This window comes from Patella vulgata, chromosome 2 (genome assembly GCF_932274485.2).
Source record: "Patella vulgata chromosome 2, xgPatVulg1.2, whole genome shotgun sequence".
Lineage (NCBI taxonomy): Eukaryota > Metazoa > Mollusca > Gastropoda > Patellidae > Patella > Patella vulgata.
Window position 1 is genome coordinate 55,557,751 of NC_065880.2, and position 27,271 is coordinate 55,585,021.

The 27,271-nt window shown below is 35.4% G+C and overlaps 1 protein-coding gene across 4 annotated transcripts in view; it reads right to left on the bottom strand.

The window, feature by feature from the left end:
* Positions 1–27,271, bottom strand: part of LOC126809853 (repetitive organellar protein) — a 74,750-nt gene that overhangs the window by 44,795 nt on the left and 2,684 nt on the right. For all 4 annotated transcript variants that reach the window (XM_050534670.2, XM_050534669.2, XM_050534667.2 and 1 more), the window contains exons 4-10: positions 24,642–24,890; positions 22,477–22,635; positions 19,120–20,169; positions 17,941–18,058; positions 17,215–17,366; positions 15,195–15,380; positions 7,794–7,944 (exon numbers count right to left, since the gene is read on the bottom strand). In XM_050534670.2, coding sequence (XP_050390627.1) covers positions 7,794–7,944; positions 15,195–15,380; positions 17,215–17,366; positions 17,941–18,058; positions 19,120–20,169; positions 22,477–22,635; positions 24,642–24,890 — 2,065 coding nt within the window. The remainder of the gene's footprint in view (positions 1–7,793; positions 7,945–15,194; positions 15,381–17,214; positions 17,367–17,940; positions 18,059–19,119; positions 20,170–22,476; positions 22,636–24,641; positions 24,891–27,271) is intronic.

Sequence of the window (27,271 nt, forward strand, 5' to 3'; positions counted from 1 at the left end):
TCGTGTGCCACGATAGTCGTGCGACCCGATAGGCCTCGGTGTAATTTTACATGCAAAATTAACGGTATTTATTTGTCATAAACAATCGATGTCAAAACGATATACAGCCACGATGTTATGAATGTTGAATATTTTCGTTAATAATACGGACGCATTAGGTCACGTTGTATAGTTAGAACATGCGTGTTCACATATTCTGAACGATATATGCGGTTACATTTCCAACCAGTCATGTAAAGCTGCATGTCTAGTACACTTTGAAGGACACGTATGCATAAGACTATACATGTATTACACAGTTTAGATATTTATGCCGTGTTCAAATTGTTTTGCATATTTACTATATTATGAGTTTATAGTTCTGTTTCATTGAGTCTATAGCACTTGGATCACGTAAGAGTGATATGCGCATGCGTGGGTCATAGCTTACTTGTGTATTCTTTCGACTGGGTCGTGACAACAATTTGTCCGCTTTTATTTTGTATAATTACAAGATATAATTGACTTTACAGTCAAAATTTAGTGGTTTTATTTCAATAAATATACCCTGTATCACGCAAACAATTTTGCGATAACTTTTTTGACCATATTTTATGGTTTTTCTACATTTTCCTGACCATCTGTTCACGTCGTGAAAACCACGTTTTCCCAAAGATGGAGTCGAGGAAAACTAGTGCAGCCTCAGACAAGTTCGATCTAGCGGGCGTTATCTTCTCAAATGAGGGGGGAAAAGCGCCATTATCTGGTAAAAATCTTGCCAAGAATTTAAAGAAATCTACTCCTAAAACTGGCAGTTCTGATAAGTCTAAAACTGGCAGTTCTGATAAGTCTAAAAAGTTAGAAAACTTAGAAGATTTATCGGACATTGAGTGTAGTGGGAAGGTCAAGGACACCGCTGACGACAAATTGTCACATCTAGAGCCACCTTTGTTTGAGTTTTCTATGGCTGACATGATGTCTAAAATGACTTCAGCTATAACCAAGTCTGTTGAACAAATCGCCAAAGTACAGTTAAATATGAGAGATGATCAAAAGACTTTTTTAACATCTATTTTAACCGACAACAGAGCAGGTTTAGGTTTAGATTATGCGCAAGTTTCAATGACATCCGCTAACAGCCAAAATGTCAACATTCCCGTCACTGACGATGAACAGGACGATATTCGTGATCAAATAGACAAAGTTCTTAATGAAACTTCAACACACGAGGTTACTAATGTCACTGATAATGTCAATGAGGATACAGCTGATCTTTTGGATAATTTGCAACAACTCTACTCAGAGGAATTGAACACTGGACCGGAAATTAATCCAGATGTGGCAAAAATTTTCTCGAGTTTGCTAGAACAGAAAATTCCGGAAGAGAAAATCTCTAAAACAGAAGAATCGTTTAAAGTTCCAAAGAACTGTTCATTCTTAATTACACCAAAAGTTAACACTGAAATCTGGACAAAATTGTCCCCTCATGTCAGATCAGCAGATATTAAATTACAGAAAATACAGACCAGATTAACTAAGGGTCTCATTCCAATAACTGTGGTATTGGATAAATTAAATGAAACCAGAAAATCTAAAGAGAATTTCAAACATGATGATCTTCAGGATATTATTCGACAACTTTTTGATGCTTTCGCATTACTATCGTCAGCTCATTTCGAGTTGTCAATGAAACGACGAGATATTATTAAACCAGATCTGAACCCTGCTGTCAGAGGTCAATTGTGTTCTACTTCAAATAAGATCACGAGTAATTTGTTTGGTGATGATCTACCTCAAAATATCAAGGAAATACATGAGGTCAATCGTGTGGGACAAAAGTTACAAAAAACTGTAACAGACAATCACCGTATCCCAATCAGTCTCGTTATCAGTACAGATAACCTTTGTCTACTAGCTATGGTGCAAGTAGTAATAATTATGGTACAACTACACCTAAAGCCTACACTAATCAGTCAAAAAACTGGGCAGCCAAGAAGGGGAATCAAGTGAAGAAGAAATTTGCCAATCAGCGTCAGTAAAGACACAGGTGGGTGAGTATCACTACCAGTATTAATTATTTGATAATTTGAACCGTGACCATTTGAGATCATTGGTCACACTATTTAAAGGCGGTTGTTTAGCTACTAAAGTAGCATTTTGGCGTACTATTACGTCTGATCATTTTGTTTTATCAGCCATCCAAGGTTATTCTTTAGAATTGAACAGCATACCAAAACAGTTATATCCGCCTAAGCCTTATAACTTGTCTTTAACTGAAAGACGTATTGTTTCAGACGAGGTTTTGAAACTCAAATTGACTGGTGTGATTTCAGAATGTGTTCATGTTCAAGGTGAATTTATCTCAAATATTTTTATCACACCGAAGAGAGATGGATCTTACCGACTAATTTTAAATTTAAAAACCTTCAATGAAGAGGTTGCTTATTACCACTTTAAAATGGAATCTTTACAATCAGCAGTTAGTCTCATGACTCCGAATTGTTATATGGCATCCATTGATTTTAAGGATGCAAATTATTCTGTTAATATAAATATAAATGACCGAAAATTTCTTCGGTTTGTATGGGATAATCAATTATATGAATTTACGTCTCTTCCTCAGGGTTTAAGTCCTGCTCCAAGAATTTTTACCAAAATAACCAAACCCTTTTTCGCTTTTTTGCGTAAAAAAGGTCATCACAATTCTTCGTATATAGATGATTCCTTTTTGTGTGCAGGAAGTTATCAAAGTTGTCTTGAGAATATTAAAGACACTGTTGATCTTTCTCACCAAGCTGGCTTTATTGTTCATCCTGATAAATCAGTGTTAGAACCATGTCAATGCTTAGAATACTTAGGATTTATTTTAAATTCAGTCAACATGACTGTCACTTTAACAACACAAAAAATTATTAAAATCAGCACAGCCTGTACTAATTAAAAGGCAGCATCATCCAATTTATCTATTAGAGTTTTAAGTGAAACCATCGGTATGATGGTTGCAAGTTTTCCAGGAAATTTGTTTGGACCTTTATTTTATAGGTCTCTAGATAATGCTAAAAATAAAGCTCTTAAAGATTCAAAGGGTAATTTTGATTCTATGATGATGATTCCTGCTGACTGTAAAGATGATCTGGAATGGTGGATATCCAACATTATGTCAGCAAATCGTCCACTAATTTTTTCAGATCCAAATAGGGTTTACACCTCTGATGCGTCTAAAAATGGATGGGGAGGCACTTTTTTAACATCTACAACTGGGGGTCTTTGGTCTGTTGAGGAACAAGAACTCCACATTAATACGTTAGAGCTTTTGGCCGCTCTTTATACACTTCAGTCATTCTCCAGAGAAGTCTCTAATATTCATATTCACATTTTAGTAGATAATACTACAGCAGTATGTTATATTAACAAAATGGGTGGAGTATCTCCTAGCTGTAACTCAGTTGCACATAAATTATGGCTTTGGTGTCTGAGCAAGAATATTTGGGTTTCTGCAGCTTTCTTGCCTGGATCTGAGAATGCTGAGGCAGACAGGCAGAGTAGAATAGATCAAGATAATTTGGAATGGAAGTTAAATTCCATTTATTTTCAAAAAATTGTTAGTTTGTGGGGATTACCAGAGATTGATCTCTTTGCCTCACGATTGAATAATCAGGTTTCTGTATATTATTCTTGGCAACCAGACCCATTGGCTCTCGCCATTGATGCTTTTTCAGTCAATTGGATCAAACACAAATTGTGTTATGCTTTTCCACCCTTTTCCCTCATTGGAAAAGTGTTACAAAAGGTTAGCCTTGAAAAGACTGAGATGATTATTATTGTCCCTTTTTGGATCACACAACCTTGGTTTTCTGTGTTGATAGAAATGTTAATTGATTGTCCATTTGTTATTTCTAGGGACATATCCACCTTGAGTCATCCGAAGGAGTTTTTCCGTCATCTTCCGAAGCTACGCCTTCTAGCCTGTCGAATTTCAGGCATACAGTTATTAACGAAGAATTTTCGCCAGAAGTTAACAGTATCATTTTGCAGTCATGGCGCTCTGGAACAGTTGCGCAATACAATGTATACCACAGGAAGTGGTTCCAATTTTGTTTGTCACGGAACATCGATTCATTTTCACCCTCTTTGGGGTGTGTGTTAAATTTTTTATGTGATTTATTTCATTTGGGTGCCAGTTATAGTGCATTGAATTCAGCGAGATCAGCTTTATCGTGTTTTATTAATGTTAACAATAAACCAATTGGATCTCATCCAACTGTCATTCGTTTTTTGAAAGGTTGCTTTAATTTACGTCCATCATTACCAAAAACTTGTGTCACATAGGATGTGAAGTGTGTATTAGATTATTTGCAGTCATTACATCCAGTTTTAGAGCTTTCGCTGAAAGAACTTACTTTTAAATGTGTTGCTTTGTTGGGTCTTTTATGTGGACCGAGAGCCCAATCGTTACATTTAATAGATATAAGAAATGTTACATTATCAGATGTTTATGTTAAGATTCGTTATGGAGATTTATTGAAAACTTCTAGACCAGGAAAACATCAAGCTGAGTTGTGTTTAAAAGCGTTTACAGATAAGCGATTGTGTATTGTAACAATTTTGACTGCATATTTAGAAAGAATTAAAGTGCTTAGAAATGACTGTAATAAGTTATTCATTAGTTTTGTCAAACCTTACAAAGCAGTTACTAAATCAACCATTTCACGATGGATCAAATGTGTTTTAGGTCTGTCTGGAGTTGACATGACCGTTTTCACTCCGCATAGTATTTGTAGTGCGTCTACATCAGCCGCTTATCAGAGCAATATTCCACTGAATACCATTATGTCCACAGCAGGATGGGGTAATTCTCATACATTTGCACGGTTTTATAATAAACCTATTTTGGATTATTCAAATTTAATTTCTGTGACAGATTAATTTGAAAGGGAGGAAACAGTTCTTCTGATACTTATATTCGAGTTTTAAAATCTTTTAGATTATTTTTGTTATGAATGTACATTAATTTGTTTTTGTTATGAATGTACATTAATTTGTTTATATAAATGTGTACACATTATCTTATTGTTTTATTTCTTTTACCTCCTTGGTTTTAGAGAATGAAACTGACTTTGAAGTCTCACGTGATCCAAGTGCTATAGACTCAATGAAACAGAATTTAGTAGTTAAACGAGACTTACCAGTAAGTTGAAGTTTGACTGTAATTCTGTTTCATGGTCTATAGTTCGGAGGGATCATGTGCCCACCCTATTATTAGGGCAAGGTAGTTACTAGTTGAGTGATTTACCCACCCAGCACTTGGATAATTTCATTGCTCAGTGTTCATTCTCTCTTTGAATTATGACTCACGCATGTGCATAGCACTCTCACATGATCCCTCCGTACTATAGACCATGAAACAGAATTACAGTCAAACTTCAACTTACTGGTAAGTCTCGTTTAACTACTAAATTAAGAACTACTCTCGAATCACGGCAAAGATAGACTTTTAAATTGCAAACTATAACGGTATTTGGGTTACCGGTCTTACAAATAGAAATAAGACAAATAGAACTTGCAACGGGGTTCGAAAGCGCTTTCAAATCAGACACATAAGTTCGTACTTACCGTAAAAATGAAATGGACGCGACACAAGTCTCCGATGTAAGAGAATATTAGTTAATTATAACCGCTATCAAATCCACGCAAAAATCCAAGGCACTCGTTTTATTTTAGAAAAGAATAACTGTATTTCGATGGAAGAATCTATTCCACATGAACCCCAAATCAATGATAACTGTCAACTTGTATGTTGTCATTCTCGTGCAGATTGGTTTGAATAACAGAAATGTCCCTTGGATCCAAGATCAAAGAATAAAATCGCACGTAGCCACTTTGTTGTTTTTATTGGTTAAGACTACATTATGCCGCAAAGACCCAAAGTTGCCAGAAACCATGCAGTGTTCACCTTACAACAGGTCCATTGATTTATGGTTTATTTTATAATTTATGATACCGTTTAGACCACAATGCTTTACGATTTAAATTTTGGCATTCCAAGTTGATTATATATGCAAGTTTATATGCAAAAGGATATTAATTTGGATTGGTATTATTTTTATATTTGCCTGTGATAATTATTAAGGATATTTAACATCTACAATATGAATATAAAAGGTAAGGTAAATACGTACTATTTAAGAAATGACCTTTTGGCCCGACATACATGTACGAATACATGTAAAAGGGGCTCCGGCGCAATTTAAGGAATTATTGTTGACCCAATATTAACCATGGCCAATTTTTTAAATCATGGGATAAAGCCAATCAGCAAACAATACGGGTCAACTTTATTACAAAAACATTGGTGAATTTATCGTTGATCGTTAGGTAAATAAAACAATATAAACAACCAACTGGTCCTCTTCAATAGTTATGAAATTAATTAATCTAGAAAGCACATCAAAGAGTGTAGAATAAATGGTCTAACAGAAAATTCAGTTGTTAAAGGGGCGTGGGGCTATTTAAGGAATGACGTTTGTGCACAATATAATGAAATGATTTCCACCGGTGTAAGGCAGAATATGCAAATGACTAAACATCATTTTGTTCATAAGCCGCTCTGCATGCGTGAACCTTAAGCCTGTACCGATTTAAAAAAAAATATGAGTTTTACCGTAACAGAGTAATCACAATTACTCATTACAAATTGGTATTACATTTAGCGGATTGGATGGGAGTCCGGTCGAATCCTAACAACCCTGTGAAATCGCGACGAATAACTTCTTGGTTACCGTAGTCATATTTTAAGTGTAACTTTGTTTTCTTTATTTTCACATTCTGCTAATTAAGAAACCATTTGAATAATAAATACAGGTAATTGAATGGACTGAAGCTACATGTATAATCAAAAAGAAATCGACATCTCTTTTGAAAATATGTAATTATTACTACTGACAATTAACAATAAAAGTCATATTGTCCACAAGCACAAGACTACTACAAGGTAATAGTTTGTTGTTAAAGGGGCGTCTATGTTCTGTCAGTCGATTTCCTTTCATGTCACGTGTCAGTTCTCATTGTGGAACCTTGATTGACAGTATGCATCCACCAGACTCTATGGTGCCGAAATGAAAACGTCAGCAAGGTATTATCAGACTGATACGTGTCAATGTACATGTATTCAGCAAAGTTCCATAAACTTGTTGACGGTGAATTCTGACTTTGTGTGATTACATATCAGGAGACAAAGGCTTTTAATTTATTTGTGATTTAAACCAGAATTATTTATCAGTATGTGAATTACTATTTAGATGGATAAATCTACGCCCCCGGTAAGACTAGCATATATTGGTGTCATGTTATAATTTTTCAGTAATTTGATTGAATTTGTAATGGTCCATCGATGCAAGTCTTACAAATGTCGAACATATTAATGAAGTAATAATGTATCGGTATAAGCATATTTCTGTTTAAAAGATGACAATACCCGGGTTTAAATAACAGAATTACCCTGTGATATAACCCTATATACGGTCCATGATATAACAGATCAAAGAAACGCGTACGCCAATCTTCACACGTAGCTACCAACACATTAAGTGATCTATAATAACAATGTATAGCTCTACATGTACTTCATCTTAAAATAAACGATCAGAGGCATGGTTTAATTAAAACACCGAGTCACACCGTGTTTCCAACACCGAGGCAGTGCTATCGTGTCACTCGATATTCGCTCGGTGTTCACTCGGTAAATCACGGAATTCCACTATAAAAAACACGGTAATATCGTGTCCCGTCAAACCATCGTGACGGCCGTACTGTACCTTCTCTCAGTTCTTCTGTTTCCACCATCTTTACTTGCAACGAAACTTTTTCAGCTTCCAGACATGAAATTTTCTCAGTCTGTTCACTGACAGAATCTTGAAGATTTGTTACAGTTGATTCAAAATTAGCTATTTTCACTTTCATAGAAATCTGTGAAGGCAAAATGAAAATTCAATACAAGTAACATATATATATATCTCAACTAATTTTCAAAAACCAGCGACTGCCAGGCAAGATACGCCCACATTTTCCAAGAGATGGATAGAGAACAAGCTAAAAACAAAAGTGATTTTTTGTACAATCAGGGGCCATAATCCAGAAAGTTATGGTCTGAAATGCACAAATATCAAAAGGGACTGAGATCTTTGGAAAGATATAACCTTGATATACCCTTATTTTTGATATATCAGATGTTTACACTAGTAATTGCGTACGAGGGGCAGCCATTTGTCGGGCAGTTTTAGTCTGATTTTCACGAAATTCGAAGTCTACCATCATTAGGGTGTAATGGTGATATATTCGAAAGATTTTTAAATCGGATAATAATTGTGACCTCTAGAGGGACAACAAGCTAAAAACGTGATTTTTCGTACAATTAGGGGCCATAATTCAGGAAGTTACGACTCGATATGTGCGAATATCGAAAGGAACCGAGATCTTTAAGTTCTAAACATGCATTTCAAGTTTTAGTAAAATCGAATCAAAATTGTGACCTCTAGAAGGTCCACAACATTGCTACACCAGATGCTTACACCAGGGTTTCCACTTCAAAATTTTCACTGCCGGTCAGTTTTGATAACACACAAACACTTTGCAAAGTAAATTTGTATTTCATGTTTTTTATTCATGGTAGGGTATTGTGAATTCATGTGTCTATACCACTTTGTCAGCATGGGGTACACAAACCAGCGGCTGCCAGGCAGGATACGCCCACATTTTGCAAGAGATAGATAGAGAAAAAGCTAAAGATAGGTTGCCAGGCAACGAAACATATGCTCACAGCAGCTAAATCGTCCGGGCAGTCAACAAGAGTTGTCGCATATTTTTACTTTTTTCGGTAATAAAATATTTATAATACATTAAAATCTGATTAAGAGTAACAACTCATTAAGTAATTATCAGAAAACCATTAGAATTTGTTTGGTTTTTATAAAGTTCTGCCCCATGCTAATGTTTAGTATACAAAACTTTTAACATCGTGGATTTAGCTGTTCAAGTCATAAAGATTCATTGAAAATCAATATACTTGTTCGTCTCAAGACCTTAAACACTGTGTATAAATTTAAAGTCAATCGGATATTAACTTTAGCCTCTAGAATGTCCACAAGATTTTTCAAAGTGATCAAGGGCCTTAACTCTAGCAAAAATTATCGGAAATTGCTGAAAATCAATAGGCTTCTTCGTCCCATGGTCTTCAACACTGTATATAAATCTAAAGTCAATCGGATATTAACTTTAGCCTCTAGAGCGTCCACAAGATGTCAAAGTGATCAAGGGTCATTACTTTGGCAGTAATTATCGGAAATCGCTGAAAATCAATAGGCTTCTTCGTCTCATGACCTTATACACTGGGTATAAATTTAAAGTCAATTGGATATTAACTAGAGCGTCCACAAGTTTTTTCAATGTGATCAAGGGCCATAACTCTGGCACTAATTATCGAAAATCGTTGAAAATCAATAGGCTTCTTCGTCTCATGACCTTAAACACTGTGTATAAATCTAAAGTCAATCGGATATTAACTTTGACCTCTAGAGCGTCCACAAGATTTTTTGAAGTGAACAAGGGCCATAACTCTGACAGTAATTATCGAAAATCGCTGAAAATCAATAGGCTTCTTCGTCTCATGACCTTAAACACTGTGTATCAATTTAAAGCCAAATCGAAAATTAACTTTAGCCTCTAGAGCGTCCACAAGTTTTTTTAATGTGAACAAGGGCCATAACTCTTGCACTAATTATCGAAAATCGTTGAAAATCAATAGGCTTCTTCGTCTCATGACCTTAAACACTGTGTATAAATCTAAAGTTAATCGGATATTAACTTTGACCTCTAGAGCGTCCACAAGATTTTTTGAAGTGATCAAGGGCCATAACTCCGACAGTAATTATCGAGGCTTCTTTGTCTCATGACCTTAAACACTGTGTATAAATTTAAAGTCAATCAGATATTAACTTTAGCCTATAGAGCGTCCACAAGCAATTGTGGACGCTGGACGGCCGGCCGGGGGCGACAACAATATACGACCACATTTCAATGTGGGCGTATAAAAACAAACAGGATTTTTTGTCCAATCAGAGGCAATAAGCAGCGAAGCACAATTCCCATCGCCTGACGCCCGGGACAGGTTAATCATTTTGTTGGACAGCTGATATTTCGCATTCGGTCCGCCCGCGGACAGGCCGATTTCTCTGACAAATTCTTTGAAATTGAACAATACTTTGTGATCATTTAAAGCATTTTAGTTCCTGTGGGCACAATAATAATAGCCGAATAGACTAACTTCATTTACAACTAACTTACTAAGCACACCATAGTCCTACCCGTAAAATAAACGAGTATTGTCGAATGACAACATAACTTACCGAAGATACCACAATTATTTTTACTCTATTTTGTGAAAATATGTCCTCCTTTCAATGTCATTCACGGTATTTTATTGTTGAATGATAAATAAACAGCAATAAATAATGTTATAAGTGTTCATTTCACAAAGATTGCAAACGCCGTATAGCATTTTTACATCACTTGACTTCTCGCTCACTTTTTTACACGACCGGTGGTACTGTTAGAATTATCCCTGTTTCTTCACAAATTGTGTATACCCATTTTGATTTTTCAAAGGAATCATTGATTTTCTGATTAAAATATATTTTATGTAGGCAGAAATGTGAATAAAGCTAACTATACTGAGAGGTACCGGTAGACTGATTATCAATGACAATGTGTCATGGTGGTCCGTAAATCGCATGATCCAAAAAAACGCTATTTATTTGACTTGGTTAATGGGCACTAATATTGTATACTTTAATTTACATGTAGCATTCTTGTATTGTAATATTTCCTTTTCAATACGGCATACGCTTGAATGAGAAACCAGCGGCTGCCAGGCAGGACACCCCCACATTTTCGAGAGATGGATAGAGAACAAGCTAAAAAGAAAGTGATTTTTCCTACAATCAAGGGCCATAATTCAGGAAATTACCATTCGATATGCGCAAATATCGAAAGGAACCAAGATCTTTGTGTTATAAACTTACATTTCAAGTTTCAACAAAATCGGATAAAAATTGTGACCTCCATAGGATCCACAACCTTGATATACCATATTTTTATGCTATTTGAGAACGAAGGGCGGCCATTTTGTCTGTCAGTTTTGGGCCGATTTTCACGAAATTCGAACTCAGCCGTCCTTATGGTGTAACGGTGATATAATAATACATTTTTTTAAATCGGATAAAAATTATGACCTCTATTGGGTCCACAAGCTAAAAAAGCGATTTTTCGTACAATTAGGGGCCATTATTCAGGAAGTTACGGTCCGATATGCGCAAATATCGAAAGGAACCGAGATCTTTGGGTTATAAACTTACATTTCAAGTTTCAACAAAATCGGATAACCAGCAACTGACAGGCAGGATACGTCCACATTTTCGAGAGATGGATAGAGAACACGCTAAAAAGAAAGTGATTTTTCCTACAATCAAGGGCCATAAATCAGGAAATTACAATTCGATATGCGCAAATATCGAAAGGAACCAAGATCTTTGGGTTATAAACTTACATTTCAAGTTTCAACAAAATCGGATAAAAATTGTGACCTCTATAGGGTCCACAACCTTGATATACAATATTTTTACACTATTTGAGAACGGGGGGCGGACATTTTGTCTGTCAGTTTTCGGCCGATTTTCACGAAATACGAACTCAGCCGTCCTTAGAGTGTAACGGTGATATAATAATACTTTTTTTAAAATAGGATAAACATTATGACCTCTATAGGCTCCACAAGCTAATAAAAACGCAATTTTTTCGTACAATCAGGGGCCATAATTCAGAAAGTTACGGTCCGATATGCGCGAATATCAAAAGCAACAGAGATCTTTGGGTTATAAACTTACATTTCAATTTTCACCAAAATTGGAAAAAAATTGAGACCTCTATAGGGTCCACAACCTTGATATACCATATTTTTACGCTATTTGAGAACGAACGGCCGCCATTTTGTCTGTCAATTTTGGGCCATCCTTAGGGTGTAATGGTGATATAATAAAACGTTTTTTTAAATCGGATAAAAATTATGACTTCTATAGGGTCCACAAGCTAAAACCGCGATTTTTCGTACAATCAGGGGCCATAATTCAGGAAGTTATGGTCCGATACGCGCGAATATCGAAAGGAACTGAGATCTTTGGGTTATAAACTTACATTTCAAGTTTCAACAAAATCGGATAAAAATTGTGACCTTATAGGGTCCACAAGCTAAAAACGTGATTTTTCGTACAAACATGCCAATATCGAAAGCAGCCGAGATCTTTTGGAGATAAACCTATATTTCAAGTTTCGTCAAAATCGGATAAGAATTATAATACATCCACATGAAAATGTGGGCGTATAAAAAGGTTAAAAATCGGGAAAAAACGACTTTCTTCCAACGGAAGCAATGGAGTTGTGACACCTAAAATAACCTTTGCTTTTTGGCATACAATATGATGCAATTTGGTTGATTTTACACCACTTAAAGGCCAATATAGGCATCTCTGTATTTCAATCAGAACCTGTATCAGATAAATATTTTTTAAAATGTAAATTATCTAGTGAACAGGTTTGAAAACTCAGTTTGGTGCAGTCGCGGAAAATGGATCGATCTAACGGTCAACTCAGCTATCCCTTTATCAACCTCTCTTCTAATATAGCTTACTAGCTATCTACATCAGTGAAGCAATAGGCTACATTGTGGGATATTTAACTTCATTTTTGTATTGTTAAAAATGTGTAAAATGCTATCTTCAGCTGGCTAGAAAGATACTAAAGTATTTTCGCTGACAAAATAATAAACAAGAATTGTATATACCGTATTCAAATCAGCCAAGGATCAACTGACTGTGACTGTGATAAGAAATGATCATTCTTCGCAGTTTAACAGCAAGCGCCACGCAGAGTTGCACCCCCTGAAAATTGCTTCCATATTCAGTGACGGCGAGACTGATTTTGACATGTTATTTTTGTATGACAAATTGTCAGTTGAGGGATTTGATTATGGTACCATTGAAAATCCACTCAATAATATCACCTTTTTTATGTTTCTTGTTGAAATATGACGAGAGCGTTAACTGTCGTTTTTCAGACATTATTATTATTATTATTGGGTGTAGGGTCGGCTAGTTGCTACATATTTTATTCCATGTCAGTTTACTGACATATAATGCTTGAAAACTAGCCGGTATAATGACAGTTTTCGAAAGAATATGTGTCAAATAAACAAATAAGCCTGTTAACTTTTTTTTTTACACTGGGTATAAATCTAATTGATGGTTAAGATTTCGAGTAGAGTAGGTGAAGAAAGGGATGACACAATATTAAACTACACCGGTAACTCTTTTTGAAAGGAGATACAGAATATCGCCGGTTTCTTGATTATCGCATTGTACGTTTTAACTTGACTACAGTACACCGGATAACTGTGACGCTGTTTATTGTTGGGGGTGCAGTTTGTAAGCTCACCGGCTACCAGACCATTTATACTTAAGGCAACACAAATAAAATAAGTTGTTTCTCGGGCACCGCCCGCACGCAAAATTGGTTGCGCGTGCGGCCTATTTATTAGTCTTGATGAAAAATAAAAAATATGTAACGCCCGCCCGAACATCGATAAGCAAGTCATAAAAAAAATATGCCGCATGTTCTACATGCCCCATACGTGAATATCCATTCAAATGTATTAAACTAATTCAGATGTAAACGCTCATTTACGGGTCTTTTTTATTGATATCGAAAGAACCTCCATTTTTGTATCACGTGATTTTAATTACCTCCCCTTGTGAACTAGAATTTGATTCTTGTTGTAAACGCCGAAAGTCATTGACAACAATGCAATGTATTTCAATCATTCGATCTTAATCGGCTCATTATTGCCGGCTTCAGTCGGTCCATGTTTGAAAAAATCCTACTTATAAAACAATGAATCGTAGAACAGGTTAATTATTATAACTTGTGGCTACGAATACGATACGATGATAGTCACCATACCTTAGTCAGAATCTGGGTCATTAGCACATTTAACAGTAGTTTTGATAATCCGGAAAATAATAATTGGATTACACATTTGATGGTTTTACTGATGAGTTGTTAGTTAAATTTAAATAGTCATTCGATATAAACCCCAGATAGAACACCGAATATCCTGAGAAACACACCGAATAACCTGAGAAACAGTCATTTCCCGAATCCCGATGACACGTGACATGCATTGGTTGGAATTAGGTCAATCATTATAAACCAGCGATACTAGATTTAGATCGAAGTGTCGTTTACCGTGATGATTATTTTTGATACACATGCTGACAGAGGCTTACTCTTTAAAATATTGTCGTTATTATGGACGGCTATTAATAGTCGTACGGAATTTTATTTTAAACCAATTTCAATTATGGTTGTCACCATTACCATTAGTAAGCTACATTACGTGAATTAAATATGGAAAATTATTTTCCTTTCAGTCAGTGTTCAGTGTTTGAGTAGACTTGATTTTTGGGTTTATGTTCTAAGTATGTATAATATATAACTGAAAGCAAAACCGTAGACAAGTAATGACTTTCCCATTAAAAAAAAAAAAAAATACAAGGCCGCCCTCCCGCCCCAACAATTTTCAACAATAGGCAAATTTTATTTTGCACCATCCTCTAGCCAGAAATGAGATAAAAAAAAAAATAAAACGCCCTCCCCCCCTACAGTTTCAGCTGTCAGTTGCCCGAGAAACAAGACATTTATTTTGTGTAGCCTAAAGAAGGTGGAATCAAAATATAGCCGGCACAAGGAGCAAAGTAGGTGGGGAAAATCGCTGGACGCCAGCTCTTTATACCGTGCACCCCCCCCCCCCCCCGGAGTGATTTTTCGCCCAATCTGGGCCAATAATCCATGAAGTTATGGTTTGATACATGCCAATATCGAAAGGAACCAAGATCTTTGGGAGATATTTCAAGTTTCATTAAAATCAAATAAAGATTGTGATCTGTAGAGTGTCCACAAACAAATTGTGTAACGGATTAATGTTTTCCTCAATCACTAAATGCCACTTAAAGATTATTTGTATTAAAACAGCAATGTTTGAGGGCAAACATAGTATTTAACTGCTATGTACATCCAATTAGTTACTAGAATTTTAGTTTTTTAGAACTTACTAGATCAGATTCGGTTTGATTCTTGTATATTTCACTTTCTTCTGTTTGTTTTTCTAGGTCTATACAGCGTGATTTTACTTGTTCATTCTCAACTTCCAGATTCTTACATATCAATTGTAAATCATAGACTTGTCGAGTCAAATGTTCAACTATTTGAGTCTGTTTATTATCATGTTCAACCTGATTCTGAATAAAAGAAAACATTTTTTGAGGAAGGTAATTGGGATTATCTCTAATGTATTGTAACCAGCGGCTGCCAGACAGGATACGCCCACATTTTGCAAGAGGTGGATAGAGAACAAGCTAAAAACAAATGCGATTTTTTTGTACAATCAAGGGCAATAATCCAGAAAGTTATGGTCTGAACTGCGCAAATATCAAAAGGGACTGAGATCTTTGGGATATAAAGATATGTTTTAAGTTTTATCAAAATCGGATAAAAATTGTGACCTCTAGAGGGTCCACAACCTTCGTATTATATACTTTTACACAATTTGCGTACAAAGCGCGGCCATTTTGTTGGGCAGTTTCATTTCAATTTTCCCGAAATTCGAATTCAACCTTCATTACGGTGGAATCCACAAGCTAAAAATCATAGGCCATAATCCAGGAAGTTACGTTCGGATATGTGCGATTATCAAAAGGAACCAAGATCTTAGTGTTTAATGGTGATATATTCACACGTTTTTTTTTAAATCGGATAAAAATTGTGACCTCTAAAGAGACAAGCTAAAAAAGTGATTTTTTGTACAATCAAGGGCCATAATCAGGAAGTTACGATCCGATATGCGAGAATATTGAGAGGAACCAAGATCTTTGGGTTATAAACTTGTATTTCAAGTTTCATCAAAATCGGATCAAAATTGTGGCCACAACCTTGATATACCAGATGTTTACACTATTTGAGTACGAGGGGCGGCCATTTTGTCCGGCAGTTTTGACCCAATTTTCACGAAATTCAAACTTAACCATCATTACTGTGTAACGGTGATATATACAAACGCTTTTTTAAATCGGATAATAATTGTGACCTCCAGAGGGACCACAAGCTAAAAACTCAATTTTTAGTACAATCAGGGGCCATAATTCAGTTTTTTTTTTCTTTATGCGCGAATATCGAAAGGAACCAAGATCTTTGGGTTATAAACATGCATTTCAGGTTTCATCAAAATCGGATAAAAACTGTGACTTCTGGAGGGTTCACAACCTTGATATACCAGATGTTTACACTATTTGCATAATACGCCCACATGAAAATGTGGGCATATAAAAACAAGCCAACAGTTAGGCTAATGTCCCTCGCCATAATCCCAAAATAAATACAAGACACATATTAATTAATTGCACCCAATGCATTGACCAATGAAATGGCTTAGCTCAGCTTAGCTTTAGCAGGAAATGCTATCATTTAACTCAGTCAAGACATTCACCTAATGACCATCTACACCAAGTTTAAACATTCTATTGAACTTAGTCAAGGTATTGATATAATGAATTTATACTCTAGTATCATCACTCTCACCCAATTAGAACGGACAGGCCCATTTTAATAGTCTTCTTGCTTTCTTAGAAAGGCGGGGGACAAAAAGAATTATAATGCATTTTTAAAATATAAATCAATACAATTTCGAAAGTGGTCTATATAAATAAATGAGAAGTCACAGCCCTCTTTTTTACATAACCATTTATGGCTTAGTTTTTTCTTGCAATTTTAATAATAGAAGGCATTTAATGCAACTAGAAAATTGTTATATTATCAGGGAGGCTGATTCTTATTTATTGTTATAAAGGGTGGTACGATTGTTTACAGGTAACTATTCCATACTTTATTCTATTATGTTAATAATAGGGGCCATATAAAAAAATATTCTGGTTCTCAGATAATCCTGTGTCACTGTTTTTATATACCAGCTGATGCATTGAATAATTTCTTGTTTTGATGTATAACTGAACTGTTTACCTCTCTGATAAACATGTATTCACCATTCAGTCCATTAATTATGTATATTATGAATGTTACCTGATCAACATTATCTTGTAAATCTGTTACAATCTGACTAAGTTTTTCCCTTTCATCATTAGCAGCTTGAAGACTAGATGTCAGTTCGGATATATTTACATTTAAAGTTTCTTTTTCACTCTCAAGGTCTTTTATCTGACTTTCAAGTTGAACTGTAGATACAATACACAAAACATTAATGTCAACACATTTTATTTCAACAATTCACTAACATACAGGGATATTTAGAATTAGAAGGAACCCCGAATACCCAGAGAAAACACATCAGTTTAGGGTGGTAACCCTACATGTATGTCTGGTACAAGCATTGGATTGACCTATGATAACAGGTGACTTACCTCATTCCCTTTGAACATAACCCACAGGTTACTAGTATAGCAATAAAATCTATCCTTAGAACAAATTCATTAAGAAGGTGCGAGTTTCATACCCAATTTTGTCAGCTGCCATCTGATTGGCTTCCATGATATCTTAACAATTTGAAGAATAAAAAAATATTAGTTGTTCTTTTCTGCATTATTTGTTTAAAATGTTTTCAAGAGCACTTTGCTTATAACTGGTAAATCCCACCACCCCTCAAAGGTGGTTATAGATAACGGAAATAATTTGTGAATGATATTATAACTATTTAAGATGGCACGAACGTAATTATTACATAACATTATTTAAAACATTATCAATGAAGTAAGCATAGATTCAAAGATATTTTCTGTAGAGTTCTCTAACCTTGTAAAGTCTTCTGTTCTTCAAAGTCAACAAGTTTTAACTGTAAGTTACCCTTTTCATCTTCTAACTCAACCAACTGATTCTTTAAAGTAACAATTTCATCTGCAAGATTACTTCCCTGCAAAAATAATATCATGGGAATTGACACCATCCAAAATCAATTCTTTACCACATAGACCATTCACAAACAACGGTAATATTTTCAAATGAATGATGAAAAGACCCATTATAAGGTTTCAATTGATTTGTTGTGATCAGAAGTGACCAACCACAGTGTGTATTCCTATACAGACCTGAAGGACACAGAATATTGGACAAACGAACAAGGTACCATTTATTGTGTAACCTTATTCTAGCTGAATTCTACATTTTAAAAAGGGGATGGGTGGGGGGATGGGCTTATTTCAGCTGAATTCTTTGTTTCATGTGGTACAATGTACCTCCAATGTTTAATCTAGCCCAAAATTTTGAGACCCTTCATGGGTGTGCAAGGCCTTAAGCAGGGGAAAATTTGTCTGGTATGGATCAATTTGTATGTGGTACTTTTAAATGTTCTAGGCCAATTCCAGCATAGTGTATACAGGGCCAAACTTTTAGGGGTGTCTGGCAGGCCTTATACAGCTGGCAATTTGTCTGCCATAGGGTATTTTATATTTACCAGTCCATTTGAAGTAAACTTTAAATATATGTACTAGCCCAATTCTAGCATAGTGTCCACAGGGCCAAACATTTAGGGGTGTCTGGCAAGCCTTATATACAGGTGGCAAATTGTCTGCCATTGGGTATTTTATACTTAGCAGAATGTAACTTCATTTCAACTCCAAAGTTCACTGCAGCCCAAAATTAGTCAAACCATTTCTTGTGATCTGTGAAGTCCTATGCAGCCGAATATTCGCCTTGCAGTGTCTGTTCTGTACTCGTTGATATGTACCTTTTCATTTCATACTTTTCCATCCCATGAATGGCCTGGACCCTACACTTTTCAACCACTTTTTGTATCACAGCAAATCTGTTTCTCCATACTGAACTGACTGAGCACTTAATGTGTATATTATCAGTACGTTGGATAATGGTCCAAACAACTTGGTTTTATGCATGGGTGCAGAAGAGAATAGATTTACAGAAAGGGCTCATGATAAGCAAAGGGATACTGGTGAAATAAGTAAGTATTATACTAACCTGTCTAAGCCCTAAAAGTTCCTTTTCAAGGTGTTTTATTTTTGATGTCAATTGGGCTTTCATCTTTAACATCTTAGTTTCAGATTTATCAGATTTACTAGGTGTATTACTCTCTTCAGAAGATGCCTTCTTCAGAGATTCTATTTCTTCTGTTTTTTGTGCTATTTCAGCTTTCAGAAGATCCACAATTTTACATAGCTCATCAGTTTCGGCTGATGATGAAGAAGGTAAAAATGGTTGACTAGATGGCGGTTTACCTTCTTGTGACTTTTTAAGTTCATTGTAAGCTTGTTGATAGCGCTCTTGCAAGGCACTATATTGAACAGAGGCTTGTGCATAGGCAGTTTCATATTGAGTCAAGGACATTTGGAATGTTTGCATTTGGAGATCTTTTTCACTTAACTCAGTTTCATGTTTCTCAACCAATGTTTTCACTTTAGTTTCTAACTTAGTTTTTTCATCTTTCCACTGAGTTTCCATGTCAACGAAATTGGCCTGTAACAACATAAGCTGTTCAGAAGTCACTTGCAGTTTATCTTTCAGTGTCCTCAATGTTTTGCGATTTTGAATTAGTTCTTGATCTTTGCTGACCATTTCAGACTGCATGATCTCCACTACTTTAATTTTGCCTTCTAAAACTTCATTGCTGTCTTTAATCTTTTGTTCCATCATTTTCATGACAGTGTCTTCAATATTGACAGTACCCTTGTTCATGATGGATTGAATATCATGCTCATGTCTGTTGATGATTTCTCGTAAATCATTCTGACTCATTAACAGATCTTTATCTTTAGATGTAATACTATTCTGAAGTCTTTTAAGTTCAGTTTCTCTCTCATTAAGAGTTTCTTCGAAATATTTGTGCGATTCTGAAAGTTTCAAACTGAATCTTTCAGTTTCTACTTTTAGATCGTGATCTTTTTTTTGAAGCTGTTCTGTTAGTAAACTTATATTCTCTTCACTATTTTCAACTTTAGCTGTAAGTTTTGCTATTAACATAGCTTGGTCATGTATATTTTGGTCCTTGTCTTTTAAAGAAGTCTGAAGGATCTACATAAAAGAAATGAAAAAAAAAAAAAACAAGCCAACAGTGAGGCTGATGTCCCCCGCCAAAATACCAAAATAAATAGATGACACATTAATTTATCGCACATTTATTTTTTTTAAAGTATCAAGCAATCAAACTGATTATCAACTATACACTTAAGTTTCATCACTCTCTATCAAAGTTATCTTGTCCTAAAGCATCAATCAACAAGGCATTGACCTAATCAACACATACACCAAGTTTGAACATTCTAGCTCAATTAGGAAGAGAGTTATCGTGCCCCAAAGTATCAACCAATCAAATTGCTTATCTCTGCTTACCATAAGCAGAAAATGCTCATCTAATCAAATTGCTTATCTCTGCTTACCCTAAGCGGAAAATGCTCATCTTCGAACTCCATCAAGGCATTGACCTAATCAACACATACACCAAGTTTGAACATTCTAGCTCAATTAGGAAGAGAGTTATCGTGCCCCAAAGTATCAACCAATCAAATTGCTTATCTCTGCTTACCCTAAGCGGAAAATGCTCATCTTCGAACTCCATCAAGGCATTGACCTAATAAACACATACACCAAGTTTGAACATTCTAGCTCAATTAAAAGTTATCGTGTCCCAAAGCATCAACCAATCAAATTGCTTATCTCTGCTTACCCTAAGCGGAAAATGCTCATCTTCGAACTCCATCAAGGCATTGACCTAATCAACACATACACCAAGTTTGAACATTCTAGCCCAATTAGGAAGAGAGTTATCGTGTCCCAAAGCATCAACCAATCAAATTGCTTATCTCTGCTTACCCTAAGCGGAAAATGCTCATCTTCGAACTCCATCAAGGCATTGACCTAATAAACACATACACCAAGTTTGAACATTCTAGCTCAATTAGGAAGAGAGTTATTGTGTCCCAAAAAGTGTGACGGACAGACAGACGGACGGACGGACAGACAGACGGACAGACAGACGGACAGACAGACGGACAGACAGACAGACGGCGGGGGACAATTAAAAATAGCTGTTACATTTAATGTCAAGAAGCAATTTATAAGAGCTGGTTATTGTTTTTAAAATATTAATTTCCCTGATCTGTAGGCACAGTGTGAGCACTAGCCACTTTGCCAACAGCGATTTTTAAATCGTGTGTAGCAATAATTATTTTAAACAAGTCGCCACTTTGGTGAAAAGGCCTTTGTGGTCCTGTTACTTTTCCCTTTCTTCACATAGCACTTGTCATTTTAATAAATCATGGGAAGTTAATGTCTTTAATTTCTGCTCAAAGTTTTCTATACATTATTAGCACTTGCTGCTAAGCCTGAGATACATTGTAACTTCAACCGATTGACAAATTAATTGTCTTACAGTATTTATTAAAGATGGGTTCCCAGAAAAGTATTTATCGGGTGGTTATTTCCAATAAAAGTATGGTAATTTTGATATATATGGAAAGTAGAGATATCCAATCTTACTAGAAAAATACTGAATTCCCCGAAAAACACTCATGGAGCGTATACAGGACAAAAATGTAAGGGTTCCCCTAATCAACTACCCGACGATTAGGAATTTCTGCACGCGTGATGTCAAAGGTCACACACGAACATTGAGCGCTTGATGTACAAGTTGATAAACTTTATGAAGACATACAACACTTTCTGAGATAAAAATGACGGAAAAAGACGCGGGTAGTGGATAATCCGAGAATTTAATTAGGATTCGATATTTGTAATAAATAGTAAGCGATTAAAGACAACATCGTCTTATGTATGCAATGAATTCTCCTCTGACTTCCAAGAGAGGTAAGTCACGTGACGTAAACATGACCTGGTTTGATCGAATTTTTATAGGACATTCCTTCGCAATTACAGTGTTTGAGACGGATTTAAAGCGAAGTTATGACAAATTAATTAGTTTGAATATGTTTTTAGTCCATATATACCATTAAATCACCCAGTTTGTACGCGGGAACCCATCTTTAACCATGTTACTCCATAAACAAAATCTTACAAGGAAACAAAATAGTTTTTTTCTTCAGCATTTTTCAACACATTCTGTACTGTTTGTTAAAACCACAGCATAGAAAGCATTATCACTAAATACTGCGTGGATAATGCATTTTCATTGGATAAGAGATAAAATAGGTTTTCCGGATTGTAACTCCCAGCCAATAAACAAGGTGCATCCTTAAAATAGTTAGAGTTTGTGAAGGAGATATATGTATCTGTTGTCCCACATTAAATCTACCTCCAATCTCTAATATATTCAAATGTGTTCAGCACTATAAGTAATGTCAATACTACTAATACTTTACTTACTTCAATAACTTTATCTCTTCCTCTAATAACTTCATTTTTTTCACAAACATATTCTTGAAGATCCATTACTTGCCGATCCATTTCTAATATCTTATTGTTTAATTCAAGTAATTTTTTATCTTTATATACAATCTGAGCATACATTTCATTTATACCAGACTGAAATAATAAAAAAATATCCCTAAATCTAATTTAAAACCCTCACCTTTAAATACGGACAAGGACCTTTTATATTAGGTCAGTTGTGTATGCCCTACAGTAACAAAGTCGTTCATGCTAAATTTAAAAACATTGTCAACAAATCCCACAGAGCAAACTTTAAAACATCTATGAACTCTGTACTAAGCTTTAAAGTAAAAAATGTAAACACAAAAATAACTGAATGTTTTAAAATACAACGGGATTGATCCTTATGTCATTATAAAACAAACTTGACCAGTTTAAGATATATTTCAGGAATTTGAAAGGAAACAGGCTGATAAATCCCAAATATACATCAAATTATTCTGAATTTCCATAGGGTTCCTCATAACATGTATGTCCCTATTAAAAATCAAACCAATGTGAGAGTATAAAATAACGTACAGACCATTGATGCTATTTCGCCCATATATACCGGACATGTACTACTCTATTTTCCAAACGTCCGACCAGGAATATGCCCAATCTGTCTTGATTGGCTGACTTAATCCTATGTCGGACAATTCATCAATCCAATCCTGAACAGAAGTCATTGCTTCTCCTTTGACAGACTATTTATCAATCCAATAAGAGTAATTATAAACTCAATCTACGTGATTACCGTACCTCATGGTTTTTCCATTGTCAGACATTTTAATCTCCTTGATGTCAGCTGACAGCTTGTAGAAAATAGTCATAGATGTCAAATATCCTAATAGTATATACCCCAAATCAATGGACAATCATTATAACTTTCAAAATCCTTTGGTTCTTATTTACTGACCAATCCTCTACCAAGAAAATGTGACGAAGCTGACACACCATATAGAAATTCCTATCTACAGTAGCATTTTCCTGCGATCTCGATGTCATATACTGCGAAACTATCAATAGTGTAACCGGTCACATAGGAATATAAAAGACATGATAATATGTGGAAGTTGGTTTACGAGTGATGAAACTACCAATGTTTTGCTTTCATTTGCTGCCGTATAAACGAAGACGCCCAATTTTGGAGAAATATTACTGATGTGAATTACAAGCCGGAACAGGTCTGCATTTTTTTTTTCTATTGTATTACTAAAACACAAACACCTAATTGTATAGGAATATCACTGACATAAATTTGAGAGAGAGAGAGAGAGAGAGAGAGAGAGAGAGAGAGAGAGATGGGGTTTAACGTCTACTCAACACAAACTAGGTCATTTCGGGATTAACACAATTTTATTTCAATAATTCGCTTGCTCGTAGGGGTCTTTAGCAGTGGGAGTAAACCGGAGGACCCGGAGAAAACCCACAAGGTTAGACAGGCGACCCTACTCCATGTCACGTACAACCGAGGAATTGAAACCCCGCCAGTTGACTCAATGACAGACCATATGATACAGCGCGTGTGTGCTAACCATTCGGCCATCCAACCCCCCCCCCCCCCCGACATTAATTTGAATACCGTACGGGAATTAAATATGAAAAATAGTGAGGTGTACCTACTTTTATTACGTACAAATTTGAAAATTTTGTTTACACATGATTTTGGAGGAATATTACTGGCATGAGGTAGAAGCAAGTACAGGTCGGCACACTTTTTTACTATCATATTAAGAAAACACATAATTTTGTAGGAATATCTCTTGACATAAATCTGAATACCGTACAGGAATTAAACATGAAAAATAGTGAGGTGCACCTATTCTTATTACGTACGAATTTGAATATTTTGTTGACATGTGATTTTTAATTGTGGTATGAACCCATCTGCTTAAATAACGATAAGAGTTATGCCCCTTTATTTTCTGTAAAAATGTCCCCTGAGAAAAAATTTTGAAATTGCAACACCGGTACAGACAGACCAAATTTTTGAATTTGAAAAACAAAAAGACAAAGATGACAACAATATAAAAATATTTGTAAAAATAAATTGAAGATGTAAGTGATAAAAACTAGACTGCACAGTAATGAAAACAATGAGAAAAACTAATTCTTACATCTCCTTGACCCGATGATTGTAATTTTTCCATTGCACTGGTTTTCTGTTCTAATTGTTCTTTAAGATCAAGAAGGATGGTTTCTCTTTCAACTAAAATATTTTCCTTTGACTCAATTTGGGATTCACGAACTTTAATAATTTCATCTTTGTCTGCAATGATTTTATCTTTTTCTTCCAGTTTCTTTTGTAACAATTTCGTTTTGCCTCTATCTATCTGACTTGTACTCTCTACAACTTCTTGGCCAGACTGAAAAGAAATTTAAGACATTTGTGTTACAGAAATTAATATACAGTGCAGAACTAACTGTCCAAGAAAATGTCGAAGTCAATAGCAAAGATCTACAGAGCAACATAAAAATATATATAATGCCTCAAGTGCCAAATTAATGTGGATGTCAAAACAACTGTTCAAGTATGTGAATCTGTCAAAGAACATTGTCCTGATCAAGGTGGTGGTATATGGTACTCGAGAAAGAGTAAGCATATTTTCCCTTCTGCACAAAACCAAACATGTAGTTATGAGACCAAGACAGTCAGATGGTTTCATACAGCTATGTTCAATTCATTCTTCGTAACCTAGATTACCTCACCTACAGTACACTTCTAGTGGAAGTACTAAATTTCCCCGAGGTCCGACCTGGGCGGAAATGAAAAATCGCGGACGTCAGATAATCAATCCGCTCTGGCCACGCTCAAAATTTCGCTCTAAATTTCCTCCGCGAATTCAAGTAAACCGCCGACCTCCGCGATTATTTTAAACCGTCGCCCACCGCGAAATCTTAAAAAGTCGGACTTTCCATGCATGTACAGTCAGCACATCCATAGCTGGTTTGAAATGGGTTTATTTATCGTGCGATTCCACGGCAGTGATATTGTAGTCGAATATCGGCTAATACGGCATCCAAAAAAAAAAGATTGTTAATTTAACACGGTTAGACACGCAGATTTTACTGGCTTATATTGAAAAATAACAAATATCAAACAGGCTTTTAAATAATAAAATAAACAGAATTATGGGTGTACCGATATATTACTTCATCAATATGTTCGCTATTTCAAACTCATTCAAATTACGAAAATTTCAAAGTTTACACACATAGTACATAGATGCTGTTCTTACCGTGGGCGAAAGTTTTGTCCATTGAAATAGCCATTTCCATTCTGACAAATAAGTCACACAATGGATTTTAAAATGATAAATCACACCTGAACAAGTAATATATCTTCAGGTTTAAATCACAAATGAATTAAATGCCTTCATGTCCTGTTTTTAAGCACACATAGCCAGAAGTCACCATCAACCTTGCTGAACACGTTCATAAACACGTATTACTCAGATAATACCTTGATGGCCTTTTCAATTCGGCACCAAAGAGTCTGAGTCAATGCATACTGTCAGTCAAGATTCCTAATTAATTACGTGAATTCACACGTGTCATCAAAAGGAATTGATAATTGACTAAAATAGAAGCCCCTTTAACAACAAATTGTTACCATGTCGTATTCTTGTAAACAATACTTTTATTCTGAATTGTCAGTACGTAATCATTATCCAAAATAGTTGACCTCATTATTAAAGAACAATTACAATTGGGACGCGACCAATCTGGATTTTCACACAAAATAGGTGCTGTTGTCATGGCTAAATCACGAACGGGCTACGATGAATAGCACACCCCCACACCCCTACAATATACATCATGTATTACCAGTAGGTTACAAATACATGACATTTAATTTTGGGGACATAAAATTTATATTGAACGTTGGTTGCCGAATCGTCATTTTAATTGAATTATTGTTAAACTAAATATTGGGGAAAAAATATACCTTCCTCGCCAGTTATGCCAATTCGTTTATTTCTACGAGTATCGTTAAATTCTTGTTCATAATTAAAACTGATAATAAATCAGTATATAAAAAAATCTCCAGCATATTTTATGACATCCACGTGCAAATCGCTACCTTCTAAATACATGTATGTTTATTGTCGTCCATTTTCAGACAATGTTATCAGAATTCCAAAACATGGTTTCATTGTCTGCTTGTCGGATTAACTAATGACATCGAAAATTGCTATGTGTATGTGCTTTGTGGTACAATTCACGAATTAAATACCCATGTACATTATAAATGAATCCAGCATTACGGACATTTTAGGAAACGAATGCAATACATTGGTACACTTTAGTTATTTTTCAAAACGCAATTTGAAAAGAGTATTATGAATGAATTACCGGTGAACTAAAATGAAAAATATACTCGTGATATTGTTCCATTAGATATGTGTTTCTTTCTAATAACGTTGTGACAATATGGACTAAATTACTCTGACTATTTTGAATCACTGTGGACCATAATCCTCCGCGAATTTTATGTTTCCACCGACTATAATCCGCCGCGAATTTCATATTTTTTAGCGGACAACAATCCACCACGAATTTTATATTTTCGCAGACTTTCTTCCTCTCAGAACATCTCTAATTCCGCGGAGTGTATATGAGAAAAACATGGCGAATTTTGAGTGGAAAAACGCCCGCAAGGACTAATTTCATACTTCCGCTAGAAGTGTACTGTATTGGTGATTCAGTTTATAATTGCAGTTGTCCACAATGGTTTTGTAAATGC